The following is a 14,411-nucleotide window of genomic DNA, read 5'->3' as shown; positions in this document are numbered from 1 at the left end:
AAAATGTGTCATAAATTCCTGATTATTATTTCATGTCATTTGCTTCATTTTTAAAGATGTGTTCTCTTCATTCCCACAACTATCCGTATCCTAGCCATTACACTACTTCCAAATACTGTCATTATTTAGAACTGTAAAAGTGTGGAAGTTTCACACATGTCCACCGGTATCCCTCTAATAGACCTAGACACGAGACCTGCCTCGTAATTCCTCCCACTGCAACGTACTCCAGTCCTGTCACAGACATCAGAGGCAGGGTCACCTGTGGAAGCAGCCGTGCAGTCCGCCAGTTTAGCTGCGACCACTGTGTGGCATTCTACATGGGCACCACTGCCGGTGAGCTGTTTCTCCACACGAACGGCCGTCGCTCGACTGTGGCTGACACACAGGTGGTCCGAGTACCGAGTGTGCTATCTGACAGTTTATTTTAATAGTTTTATTAGTTTAATGATAAATGGTTTTTTGATGTTACTAAATCAGCTCTCAAAAGGTACGAAACTCGTTCGGATGGAACTTTAGAACGTATCTGTCACTGTCTATAATGTATCCGAGTTAAATGTTGCACTTCAATGGACGAAATTCGTCGTTGCTTTTTAGAATCTCACGAGCAAAGGACAGACACTGTGACCCAGTAATTCTGACGAATTTAAAGTGGGAGTTAACAGCCACTCTGACGTAGCTCCTGTGAAAGGGTGTGGTTGACTGTCGCTCCATTTTTAGAAATAATCTGGGTGTGGTGTTGCAGTGCGAGATCTTGTGAATGGTGGGCTCCATGTGGTTCCCTAGTTGTGCAGCGGCTGTAAACTGAAAATTTACGGAGTAAGCAGCAACCAGTCACAAAATCGTGTTTTCTTTATTTACTTTTGCAAATCGATTTCAACTGATTAACAGCTACAAACACGAGAATAAAAATAAAAATAATTAATAACAGTGACCAAATGAATAAATGTACATAAAGCAATGTAAAACCAATTAAATGTATATAGATGCATTAAACCATTTAAAATGCACATACAAATTTACCTTTCAACGAATATGTTCCCTGAGTAGTAACACTGTATTAAGCAGAGGCCAAACATTAAGTGGTACGTCGAGAACTGACTGTGACAACGAGGAACTGTAAGGGGGCGCTGCAAAGCAAACCCACCCTCTATGCGAAAAGATACAGTTAAAATAAAAATGAGAAGAAGAAATTACATACAACGTGAGGTAAAATATAATGATAAAATACTGAAATATTTACAAAAAAGGGATATATTGACAAAGATTTTGTCAGCCACATAGTACTGTTATGTACGCCAAAAAGCGATTGTACAAATTAGTAAAAAGGAACAAATGTAGGTCGATTTGCAAAAGTAAATAAAGAAAACATGATTTTGCGACTGGTTGTTGCTTACATGGTAATTTTAATGTGAGATCTGTTTGTGAGCAGGTGGAATTTGTTGTAGATTCACATGGGGAGAAACTCCTGGCTTTTTTTCTTTTTATGAAGCATACAACACACAGGTGTTTAGGCATCTTCTATTATTAGTATTGGTGTCCTTTAAACCGTCATCACCGTATTTGTATACATGTAAGAAAGTGTGAAACGGGCAGAAATGCTTAAAGTACAATCACTTATATGTGAGATGATATAAGCTAATACTGACAAAAGACCAAATATTATTCACATAACATAACATATCATCTCCCCCAAGAACCATGGACCTTGTCATTGGTGGGGAAGCTCGCGTGCCTCAGCAAAATAGAGTGTCGTACAGTAGTTGCAACCACAGCGGAGGGGTATCTGTTGAGAGGCCAGACAAATGTGTGGTTCCTGAAGAGGGGCAGCAGTCTTTTCAGTAGTTGCAGTTGCAACAGTCGAGCTGATTGACTGATCTGGCCTTGTAACACTAACCAAAACAGCCTTGCTGTGCTGGTGCTGCGAATGGCTGAAAGCAAGGGGAAACTACAGCCGTAATTTTTCCCGAGGGCATGCAGCTTTACTGTATGGTTAAATGATGGTGGTATCCTCTTGGGTAAAATATTCTGGAGGTAAAATAGTTCCCCGTTCAGATCTTGGGGTGGGGGCTACTAAGGAGGATGTCGTCACAAGGAGAAACAAAACTGGTGTTCTGCTGATTGGAGTGTGGAATGTCAGATCCCTTAATAGGGCAGGTAGGCTAGGAAACTTAAAAAGGGAAATGGATAGGTTAAAGTTAGATGTAGTGGGAATTAGTTAAGTTCGGTGACAGGAAGAACAAGACTTCTGGTCAGGGGAATACAGCGTTATATATACAGAATCATATAGGACGAATGCAGGAGTCGGCTTCATGATGAATAAAAAAATGGGAACACAGGTAAGGTACTATGAACAGCATATTGAATGCCTATTTGTAGCCAAGATAGACACAAAGCCCACATCTACCACACTAGTACAAGTTTATATGTCAAGTAGCTCCACAGATGATGAAGAGATTGAAGAAATGTGATAAAAGAAATTATTCAGATAGTTAAGGGAGACAAAAATTTAGTAGTCATGGGGGACTGGAATACGATTGTAGGAAAAGGAAGAGAAGGAACTGTAATAGGTGAATACGGACTGGGGGTGTGGAATGAAAGGGGAAGACGCCTGGTAGAATTTCGCACAGGGCATAACTTAATCATAGCTAAAACTTGGTTTAAGAATCATGAAAGAAGGTTGTATTCATGGAAGAGGCCTGGAGACACTGAATGTTTCATATAGATTACATAACAGTAAGACAGAGAATTAGGACCCAGGTTTTAAATTGTAAGACATTTCCAGGGACAGATGTGAACTGTGACCACAATATATTGGTTATGAACTATAGATTGAAACTGAAGAAACTGCAAAAAGGTAGAAATTTAAGGAGATGGAACCTGGATAAACTGAAAGAACCAGAGGTTGTAGAGAGTTTCAGGGGGAGCATTAGGGAAGAATTGACAAGAACAGGGGAAAGGAATGTAGAAGAAGAATGGGTAGCTCTGAGAGATGAAATAGTGAAGGCAGCAGAGGATCAAGTAGGTAAAAAGAAGAGGGCTTGTAGAAATCGTTGGGTAACAGAAGAGAGATTGAATTTAATTGATGAAAGGAAAAAATACAGAAATGCAGTAAATGAAGCAGGCAAAAAGGAATACAAACATCTCAAAAATGAGAATGACAGGAAGTGCAAAATGGCGAAGCAAGGATGGCTAGAGGACAGATGTAAAGACATAGAAGCACATATGAGTAGGGGTAAGATAGATACTGCCTACAGGAAAATTAGAGACACCTTTGGAGAAAAGCGAACCACCTGTATGCACATCAAGAGCTCAGATGAAAAGCCCATCCTATGCAAAGAAGGGAAAGCAGAAAGGTGGAAGGAATATATAGAGAGTCTATACAAGGACAATGGACTTCAGGGCAATATTATGGAAATGGAGCAGGATTTAGAGGAAGATGAAATGGGAGATGTGATACTGCATGAAGAATTTGACAGAGGACTGAAAGACCTGAGTCAAAACAAGGCCCCAGGAGTAGACAACATTCCATTGGAACTACTGACGGCCTTAGGAGAGCAAGTCCTGACAAAACTCTACCACCTGGTGAGCAAGATGTATGAGACAAGTGAAATACCCTCAGACTTCAAGAAGAATATAATAATTCCAATCCTAATGAAAGGAGGTGTTGATAGATGTGAAAATTACTGAACTATCAGTTTAATAAGTCACGGTTGCAAAATACTAACACAAGTTCTTTACAGACGAATGGAAAAACTGGTAGAAGCCAACCTTTGGGAAGATCAATTAGGATTCCGTGGATATGTTGGAACATGTGACACAATACTCACCCTACGGCTTATCTTAGAATATAGATTAAGGAAAGGCAAACCTACATTTCTGGCATTTGGAGACTTACGGAAAGCTTTTGACAATGTTGACTGTAATACTGTCTTTCAGGTTCTGAAGGTGGCAGGGAGCAAAAGGCTATTTACAATTTGTACAGAAACCAGATTGCAGTTATAAGAGTCAAGGGGAGTGGTTGAGAAGGGAGTGAGACAGGGTTCTGGCCCATCCCCCATGTTATTCAATCTGTATTTTGAGCAATCAGTAAAGGAAACAAAAGAAAAATTTGGAGTAGGAATTATAATCCATGGAGAATAAATAAAAGCTTTGAGGTTTGCTGATGGCATTGTAATTCCCTCAGAGACAGCAAAGGACCTAGAAGAGCAACTGAATGGAATGGACAGTGTCTTGAAAGGAGAATATAAGATGAACAACACTAAAAGCAAAATGAGGTTAATGGAATGTAGTCAAATTAAATCAGGTGATGCTAAGGGTATTAGATTAGGAAATGAGATATTTAAAATAGTAAATGAGTTTTGTTATTTGGGGAGCAAAATAACTGAGGAGGGTTTGAGTAAAGAAGATATACTTGTGAAATGTAAATTGGCTATGACAAGGAAAATGTTTCTGATTAAGAGAAATTTTTTAACATCTAGTACAAATTTGAATGTCAGAAAGTCATTTCTGAAAGTATTTGTGTGAAGTATAGGCATGTATGGAAGTGAAACATGGACAATAAATAGTTTAGACAAGAAGAGAATACAAGCTTTCGAAATGTGGTGCTACAGAAGAATGCTGAAGATTAGATGGGTAGATCACATAACTAATGAGGAGGTACTGAATAGAATTGGGGAGAAGAGGAATTTGTGGCACAACTTGACTAGAACAAGGGATCAATTGGTAGGACACATTCTGAGGCATCAGTGGATCACAAATTTAGTATTGGAGGGAAGTGTGGAGGGTAAAAATCGTAGAGGGTGACCAAGAGATGAATACTCTAAGCAGATTCAGAAGGATGTAGGTTGCAGTAGGTACTGGGAGATGAAGAAGCTTGCACAGGATAGAGTAGGATGGAGAGCAGCACCAAACCAGTCTCAGGACTGAAGACCACAACAACAACATATCACATCACTGTGTCTATCCATGAAAATACTGTCCCATCTGAACATGCACAAACTATCTTTGTTCTTTATTTTGTGATAGTAATACAGTCATGGAAAAAACACTGGCAAAAATGTATAAAGTCAGGTATTTTTGCACAACAGTTGGTGTGTCCTATTATAACCGATCATCTGCTAATTGTAAAAAAAAAATCTGACCATAGATGTTTGTTACAAAGTGAAATTGAGGCAAAGATACCACTAATGCTGCTTCATGCTTTGAGTGTTGAAAGTTACCGCAATGTGTTAAACAAAACATTCACTCTAAACATAAAAACAATAAAAAAAAATTCTGTAAAAGTACAAGCCAGTTGTACAAGAGGTCAATGAAAGACGAAAGTTGGTAAGCTATCAGAACCATTGCAAAAAGTCAAAAGTGTAGAATAGCACATAGGTGTAGATAGTAGATACAGGTATGAGTAGTAGCATTACATTAAAGTGAAGTAATTATATCGAAATCATATGAAAAGTATAGCACGCATTTAAAAATGTAGGTCACCACATAGATGTTTGTGGATGAATAGTAATCACAGCTCAAGTCATCTTGCTGGTATTAAACATCTTGTCTCATAAAGTACAGAAACATAATAAAGCTTTCGGAAGTAATCATGCAAACATTACAGTCAATGTAAATGAAAAGATATTCATATAATGTAAATAACTGACAGATTTTAGACATTTAACATTAGACTTTCCTAACACATTAGTGGGTCAGATCCACGGATTAGGTGCTAGCGCAAGACAATGGAAGTCACAACAAAGTCACGTAACTAGTGTTATGCATGACAAAGATCAAGCCCTGCAGGAGGCTAGAGAGGCTGAACAAACAGTAATAGCCTTTATGTCAGTACAACAGCAAACAGTAATAACCTTTATGTCAGTACAGGTAGTAAAACTTTGTAACCGTTTGGAGGAGAGATCCTTTCATGAGCTATAGTGTACACACACACACACATTCTCCTCTCTGCAGGCTGGACACACAGTGTGAGTGAGTGTTCTCTAACTCACAGAAGGATGTTTTCCCAGAAGTAGCAAGATTTTCCTCCTCTTTTCGTGTGATCTGTTGAAAACTCAACACTCCTGGTATTTGGTGAGTGGCCTCATTTACTCCTAATTATAAACAAACAACAATTTTTTGACCAAGAATTAGTGCACAATATTTGCAGGAATTAACACAATATTCCAATCAGGTAATGTCTCTACACTTATGTTTGTCTGACTCAAACTTGTTGCAATATTTTTTACACTTATAGCACTGCACACAGTCAGTCGACAGCCCCAATATTTCAAACATATTGTTGTATTTAGGATACATGCCACAAGAAATCACCACAAGTACCGTTTTCGTAAAGAAAAAATAAGTTGGCAGCTTTCATCCAATGTGCCTGTCGCAGATGATTTCTCTGATTTCCCTACTCCTATCCTGAATTTCTTCCAACGTAATTTGAAGGCTTACATCGCAGGAAAGAAATTAGTGAGTCTTCAATGAACATAGTGAGTTTGTGTGTGTGTGTGTGTGTGTGTGTGTGTGTGTGTGTGTGTGTGAGAGAGAGAGAGAGAGAGAGAGAGAGAGATTCCAGCAATAATTGTGTTAACACATTTGCTTGACTGTTTGTATTCATATTTCATTAGGAAAGAAAAAGGAAAAGTATACATGACGGTTTCTTAATTCTTATTACAGACTTCTGAGGGTTGTGGAGGAGACTTAGATTCTTCATCCAAACTTTGTCTACTAAGTCTAGAAATTTGCTGTTTCAGTGTGAAATAAGTGTGAAGCTCAGACCACTTTGAAGTAACCTGCTTCACGGTACGCACACAGTGGAGATACGGGCACTCACCGTCGGGTCCTCTTCTGTGTGACAAAAATGTCCTCCTGAAAAGTAGTGTGTGGAGAAATCTGTGAAGAAACGCAGTCAACCGTTCCAGTTGCAAAACGTACCAGTTTCTCACAGTCATTGTTGTGTTTGGAGGGAAATGGTAAGCAGTATCATAATCCCAGTAGAGAGTGACGGCACTGCCCTCTCCTCGGTTTGTGTGTGTGCGGTGGAGTGGAAGGTTTGGAAGTGATCTGATATTAAAACTAAACTTATATCAAAATGGTACATTTCCACAGACAGTAACTCAAGTTTTGATGACGAAACTCTAAGTCCCCTTTACAACTGTAGAAGTGCCCGTAAGCTTTTCCTCCTGCAACCCTTGAAGACTGCAAGAGGACACAAATGAATTAATGACATTTAGCTGCTAGAGGGCTTTTATTTACATCAGTGGGAAAATTTGAAAATTTGTGCCAGACCAGGATTTGACCCGGGTCTCCTGCTCACTCGGCAAATGCTCTGACCACCGAGGCATCTGGACACGGTAGTCATTGCAGCTTCACGGACTACCGTATCACACCTCCTGTCAGACCTAGTTCTCAATTTACGGGTGTAATGAGCAGGGACACTATCTCAGTAGTGTGTGGATAAATGGAGAATTTGAGTCTAAAGGGAGGTGAGCCAGCATCTGTCTAGCAAGCAGGAGGTGCAGGTTCGGATCCCGGTCCAGCACAAACTTTTAATTTTCCCCACTGATGTAACTCGATGCCCACTAGCAGCTAAATGTCAGCAATTCCTTTGTGTCTCGATTCGTACTGGTTGCAGGATCAAAAAAGGTGTCTGTTCTCTTGGACACGTGAATTTTGCAGTAACTTTCATTTTCGAGTTGGAGAGGAAAAAGTACTGCGAGAACAGAAATTATAAGCCCTGCGGACGGGAGTTGACTGTTTAGACACGGGTTTTGTACCGTTCGGCCACAGTCGGTGAGGCTTTCCTCGTGAAATGTATCTCTGATAGTGGATGACATTTCACTGTGACAGGTACCGCAGCTGTATACATTTTAAGAAATCGTTATTTGCACAGTCTCAGGTGTATGACATAAATGATTGAGGACTAGCTTTGATCAAATATAAGAGAAAGGAAAAAAAAATAAAAAAACTGTCCTGAGCGGGATACGGGTCCATTTGACCAAAATTTTCAGAGTAACTGTAGGCCATAACTCGACTATTGCGGACCTACAGCAGATTGGTATGAGTGCACGGAAATGTGTGTGATTTTAAACTGACTTGCCCCCAGATAGCTACCTGTTATGCTAAAGAGCATAGTTACAAAACACAAAGGAAGGACTAGATAGGTTGAGGACAAAGGGCACTAGGAATGGGAAATGGCAGTTGGTAAGAAGGCAGCTAGGAGGAGTAGATATTCGGACAGTTGTCGTATAATAGATAGATTTTACCAACTGTCTGTGTTTAGTGGAGTGTCTCTTGCAGCCTCTTGTAACTGTAGGTGTAGGAAACATGCAGAAGTCCTCAGCAGTTAGAGAACCTGAGTCAGTTGCAAATTCTAGCAGCAGAACCTTCTTCTTCCTGTTAGATAATTCACACGGCAGAGGTATGAACCCGCAGTTGCAGGAAGTGTCGGGGGGAGAGTAACAGGTCACCGGCATTGTGAAGCCTAGTGCAGGATTGGCTCAGGTGACCGTTAATGTAGAGGAGTTACGTAGGAATTTTACAAAAGAGGATCACATCGTGATTGTGAGTGGCGCTGGGAATAGTATCGATAGGGTGAGGGAGTGTGATGCAGGTGGTGACCTGGTAGAGATAGCTACTCAAACTGGTGGCACTAACGTGCACTTCGTGCAACTGTTTCAGCGTCACGACTGGCCTCGTCGTAGTGTTGCCGTTAGGTGTGTTAACGTGGGGCTGGAGAAGGCACTGATGGAGGAGGACACAGACTCGACTGGCAGCACTGCCATGTGATCCATCAGTAGATCGGATGTCACTAGGCATGGTCTGCACCTCAATAGGTATGGAGAGGGGAGGCTGCCAAAGCTTATAGGTAACAGTGTAGTGGGTGGTGGTGGGATCACTCGTGGAAAAATTCCTGTAGTAATTGGTGTTAGAGCTGCATCTTTTTTAGATTGAAGTCAGCTGATAGGTGTTGTTGTTGTTGTGGTCTTCAGTCCTGAGACTGGTTTGATGCAGCTCTCCATGCTACACTATCCTGTGCAAGCTTCTTCATCTCCCAGTACTTACTGTAGCCTACATCCTTCTGAATCTGCTTAGTGTATTCATCTCTTGGTCTCCCTCTATGATTTTTACCCTCCATGCTACCCTCCAATACTAAATTAGTGATCCCTTGATGCCTCAGAACATGCCCTTCCAACCGATCCCTTCTTCTTGTCAAGTTGTGCCACAAGCTCCTCTTCTCCAGAATTCTGTTCAATACCTCCTCATTAGTTATGTGATCTACCCATCTAATCTTCAGGATTCTTCTGTAGCACCACATTTCGAAAGCTTCTATTCTCTTCTTGTCTAAACTATTTATAGTCCATGTTTCACTTCCATACATGGCTACACTCCATACAAATACTTTCAGAAACGACTTCCTGACACTTAAATCTATACTCGATGTTAACAAATTTCTCTTCTTCAGAAATACTTTCCTTGCCATTGCCAGTCTACATTTTATATCCTCTCTACTTCGACCATCATCAGTTATTTTGCTCCTCAAATAGCAAAATTCCTTTACTACTTTAAGTGTCTCATTTCCTAATCAAATACCCTCAGCATCACCCGACATAATTCGACTACATTCCATTATCCTTGTTTTGCTTTTGTTGATGTTCATCTTATAGCCACCTTTCAAGACACCATCCATTCCGTTCAACTGCTCTTCCAAGTCCTTTGCTGTCTCTGACAGAATTACAATGTCATCGGCGAACCTCAAAGTTTTTATTTCTTCTCCGTGGATTTTAATACCTACTCTGAATTTTTCTTTTGTTTCCTTCACTGCTTGCTCAATATACAGATTGAATAAAGTCGGGAAGAGGCTACAACCCTGTCTCACTCCCTTCCCAACCACTGCTTCCCTTTCATGTCCCTCAACTCTTATAACTGCCATCTGGTTCCTGTACAAATTGTAAATAGCCTTTCGCTCTCTGTATTTTAACCCTGCCACCTTCAGAATTTGAAAGGGAGTATTCCAGTCAACATTGTCAAAAGCTTTCTCTAAGTCTACAAATGGTAGAAACATAGGTTTGCCTTTCCTTAATCTATCTTCTAAGATAAGTCGTAACGTCATTATTGCCTCACGTGTTCCAACATTTCTACGGAACGGATGGGTTAAACAAAAGGTTTCAAATGGTAGGCGTCCTTTTTTATTTAACTAAGGCATTTGATTGTGTTGTTCAAAGAATATTGCTGCAGAAGTTGACCATTATGGAATACAGGGGGTAGCTCACAATTGGTTCACCTCTCATTTTAACAATACAGCAAAACATCATGATCCACAGTGTTGAGAATGTGTACAATGTGGGGTCTGAGGGGTGGGGGTGGGGGGGGGGGGGGGGTGCACCAGCGATCAGTGCTGGGGCCACTCCTGTTCCTTATTTATATAAATGATATGCCTCCAAGTATTACAGGTGATTCTAAAATATTTCTGTTCACTGATGACACCAGCTTGGTAGTAAAAGATGTGTGCAACATTGGCTCTGTTTCAGATAATGCAGTTCATGACATAAGTTCACAGCTTGTAGAAAAGAAACTAATGCTAAATTACAGTAAGACTCGGTCTTTACAGTATCTAACAGACAATTCAACAAAACCTGACATTTTAATTTCACTGAATGGGCATGTGATTATTTAAATTGAACAGATCAAATTTCTAGGTGTTTAGGTAGATAGTAAACTATTCAGGATCTTGTCTAAAGACTTAATGGTGCCATTTGTGCTATTTAAATGGTATCTGAAATAGGTGATAGTTTGATACAAAAAGTCATTTACTTTGCTTATTTTTATTTTCTTATGACATTTTGTATTATATTATGGGGGAACTCTTCCCATTCTCTAAGGGTATTTGTGGCTGAGAAACAGGCAGTTCGGGCAATAACTGAATCTATTGTCGACCCTTGTTCATTAGTCTGGACATTCTGAAATTGGCCTATAAATATATGTATTCTTTACTGTCATTTATTGTTAACAATATCAGCTTATTCCCAAGAATTAGCAGCTTTCACTCAGTTAATACTAGACAAAAGTCCAATCTCCATTTGGGTCGCACTTCATTGGCTCTTGTGCAGAAAGGGGTGCATCCATTTTCAATAAGCTACCACAAGAATTCAAATGTCTTAGCAGTAATCCACACTCTTTCAAATAGAAACTGAAGAGCTTCCTCATGAGCCACTTGTCATGTTCTGTCAAGCAGTTCCTTGAAAAAATAAGCCGATTCCTGTGTTATATTGTTGATTTTGTTTACATAAACTTATGGCTTGTCTTTTTTGGGTTCATAAACATTTTATTTTATCTGTCAATACTTTTATTCTGTAATTTCATGTACTGACCAGTCCCATGACCTTAGAGATTTGTTCCTCAATTTGGTCCTACAAAACTAGTTGCTTAAAATAAAAAAATTAAAAAAAAAGTTCCTGAAGATTATGATTCCTGCTGACCAGTCAAATGTAGGCAAACTTTAAATTACTGCCTGTGGGTAGTTATGTTTGTTGCAAATTTTCTGTGGTGTCTACTGGGCGATGCACGACTGTGCTAATTATAGCATACTGTCATTAATTTATTAAGATGGTAATTTATGTTGGAGAAATGGAACTACACTAAGATAGTACCACAAGATTTGATGTTGTTAACAGTGAAATCTAAGGGCTAGCTAATGTGGAAAGACACTGAATTAACTGTTATTGTAACAAGTGGAGTAGTACCTTATTCTGACAAAAGCACACTGGTAGACACACACAGACTGATTCCCTTCCTGGAGGAGGTTTTGTATGCTCATTGCTTACTCTCCTTAATTTTGTGGCCATAGCTTATCATAAGTGCCCTTCTGACCTCTGATTATTCCGAAAATTTTGCTCAGTTTGATGTTGCTTATGCTGCTCTGGCATTATCTTCAGTTTTTTTGCCTCCCTGTTTATTGATCCTATTAATATCTGAGTGTTCACAGTTGGTGATGAGTCAGGTATATGTGAAACAAATTGAAATTCAGTCTTTGATATCTTTGAAGCTATTATACTTACAATTCCCTTATTTTTAAGTATTCTGTAATTATACCTGCCCTAGTGTATTGTGACCTGTGACTTGGATATTTCCTAAAAACTATTTTATCTTCGCATGGCACTCAGTTAGAATATCAAAGTCGTCAAAACTGGTGAGCAGTTTGCAAGCAGGTCATTTAAATTTTGTCTCTCTCATTTTTTTCTCTAATAAAGACAAGATAATCTGACACAACTTTAACTATGTATTTAATTGTGTTTTAAAGGGGTCGAGGGCTGAAAAGATTGAGAAAGCTGGACATATGGTGTGGACCTGGCTTGGACAATGAGACAATAATTGCCATCAGCCGTGGGCTCCCTGCTTTGCGGAACTCTCTGTCTGTGATGCAAAGGTGCTCTCGGCTGCTGCCTTCTCTGAGATCTGCCGCCTAGAACAGCTTGAAATGTAAGCACTGCTACTGACTTTGTAGTGTAGTTCAAACAAAATAACTGGCTAGGTGATGAAACTGTAACTGGTGAAGGAGTTGAGAACTGTATGAGTAATTCATAAATGTGATGATTGAAAATGTGTTAAAAATCATAAGTGCAGCCATTAAATGAAAACACATTGGGGGACATTAAAATTGCAACAGTACACAACTGGAACATGAGGAACATCAAATTTGCTTGAAGGGTACTGAATGTTTGGATACGCAAACAACTGGCATTTCAGTGTAACCCCACAGAGTAAGTAGAAGTAAATCCACTACCTTCTGTATGTGAGGAAAGATTACACAGTGGATTTCACATTCAGAAATCACATTAGATGTTGTTTGTGAAAAGGTTGCATTATACCTCGTGTAAGATGGAGAAATGTCTGTCGGCACATGTCAGGATATGAGAGCTGCACGGTTGTGGCCTGTAGAGACTGTTGTTTATCAATGAATGATGTTACTGCTTACATCAGTCGAGATCCGACAACTCTACTGCAAATATGGAACCGATGTATACTTGCACCAAGAATGATCAAAAGTACTGTTTGTTAACAAAACCAAAACTCAATTATAATGTCCTCGGACAAATATCCACACGACTATATGCACACGTCAAAGAAAGTTTTGCATCACCCTGGTTCCCAGAACTCTTGAAGATAGACATTGACTGTGGATATTGTATCACAGACACAGTCCCTTTGACTGTTGAGAGATGTCACTAAACCTGCCCAAAGGTGTAAACAATCCTGCATGAGCAGCACATATTAGATGCGAGGGGGTCCGATAGCCAATCAGTTCCAGTCATCTACCAGGAAGTAAAAGGTACACGGCTTGTGTTGTCTGTATTTCAATCGTGCCTAGACAGTCATGGTCGCAGTTTGATCACATCCCCAGTGTTACTTTGTGCCAGGAAGGGCTTTCAACAAGGGAAGTGTCCAGGCATCACGGATTGAACCAAAGAGATGTTGTTCAGATGTGGACAAGATACAGAGAGACAGGATCTGTCGATGACATGCCTTGCTCAGGCTGTCCAGTGGATGACTGCTATCTACGGATTAAGCCTCACAGGAACCCTGATAGCACTGCCACCGTGTTGAATAATGCTTTTCGTGCAGCCACAGGACGTCATTTTGTGACTCAACTGCACGCAGTAGTCTGCATGATGTGCAACTTCACTCCTGATGCCCGTGGTGAGGTCCATCTTTGCAACCGTGACACCATACAGAGTGGTACAGATGGGCCCAACAACATGCCGAATGTACAGCAGTCCGGACCACTACGTCTGAAGGTCTCGCTGTATGGTGGTACAACGTGCAATGTGTGGTTTTCACTAGCAATAAACATCATTTCCGCCCTTTTTATGTTGATCTCTATTCCAATTTTCTGTCTTGGAACCGAAGTGATGCAAAACTCTTTTTTGATGTGTGTATAACAGAAATGTCTCTGCTGTGGACATCGTGTGTTATGTTCCTACACGATGAATCCTAGAGTTGCAGTAGGAGGCGGCGTGAAGTGTGGGGACGTTGTTGTTGCTGCTGGCATGCAACAGCTGATGTGCTGCCGATGAAGATCGGGACAAACTGGGCTGAGTTGCCAGCGTGGAGTGCTGAGATGGAACTGCCAGTACTGCCGAATGGTGGCATTGCATCTGATCTGCTGGTACTGTCCGCTCCATAGCATGTAAATGACTTTGTATGGTTTTGTAATGGCTTAAATAGTCGGAGCAGACGAGTATTTGCATGGCGCTGCAAGGCAGCGTGACTAGGCGTAGCGAAATAGTGTTGTGCTGATAGTGTTCTCTGCTGTAACAGGCAGACTTACAAAAGAACATTCCAAAATCAAGATAGGAGACGAGGTACTGGCAGAAGTAAAGCTTTGAGGACGGGGCGTGAGTCGTGCTTGGGTAGCTCAGGTG

General features: G+C 40.4%; 1 protein-coding gene across 1 annotated transcript in view; it reads left to right on the top strand.

The window, feature by feature from the left end:
- Positions 1-14,411, top strand: part of LOC126416698 (uncharacterized) — a 143,464-nt gene that overhangs the window by 94,508 nt on the left and 34,545 nt on the right. The window contains exon 6 of the mRNA XM_050084506.1: positions 12,290-12,468. Within this exon, the coding sequence (XP_049940463.1) occupies positions 12,290-12,455 (166 nt within the window). The 3' untranslated portion in view covers positions 12,456-12,468. The remainder of the gene's footprint in view (positions 1-12,289; positions 12,469-14,411) is intronic.

Source organism: Schistocerca serialis, chromosome 8 (assembly GCF_023864345.2).
Source record: "Schistocerca serialis cubense isolate TAMUIC-IGC-003099 chromosome 8, iqSchSeri2.2, whole genome shotgun sequence".
Lineage (NCBI taxonomy): Eukaryota > Metazoa > Arthropoda > Insecta > Orthoptera > Acrididae > Schistocerca > Schistocerca serialis.
Note: the sequence above shows the minus strand (reverse complement) of the source record. Positions and strands in the feature narration are given on the sequence as shown.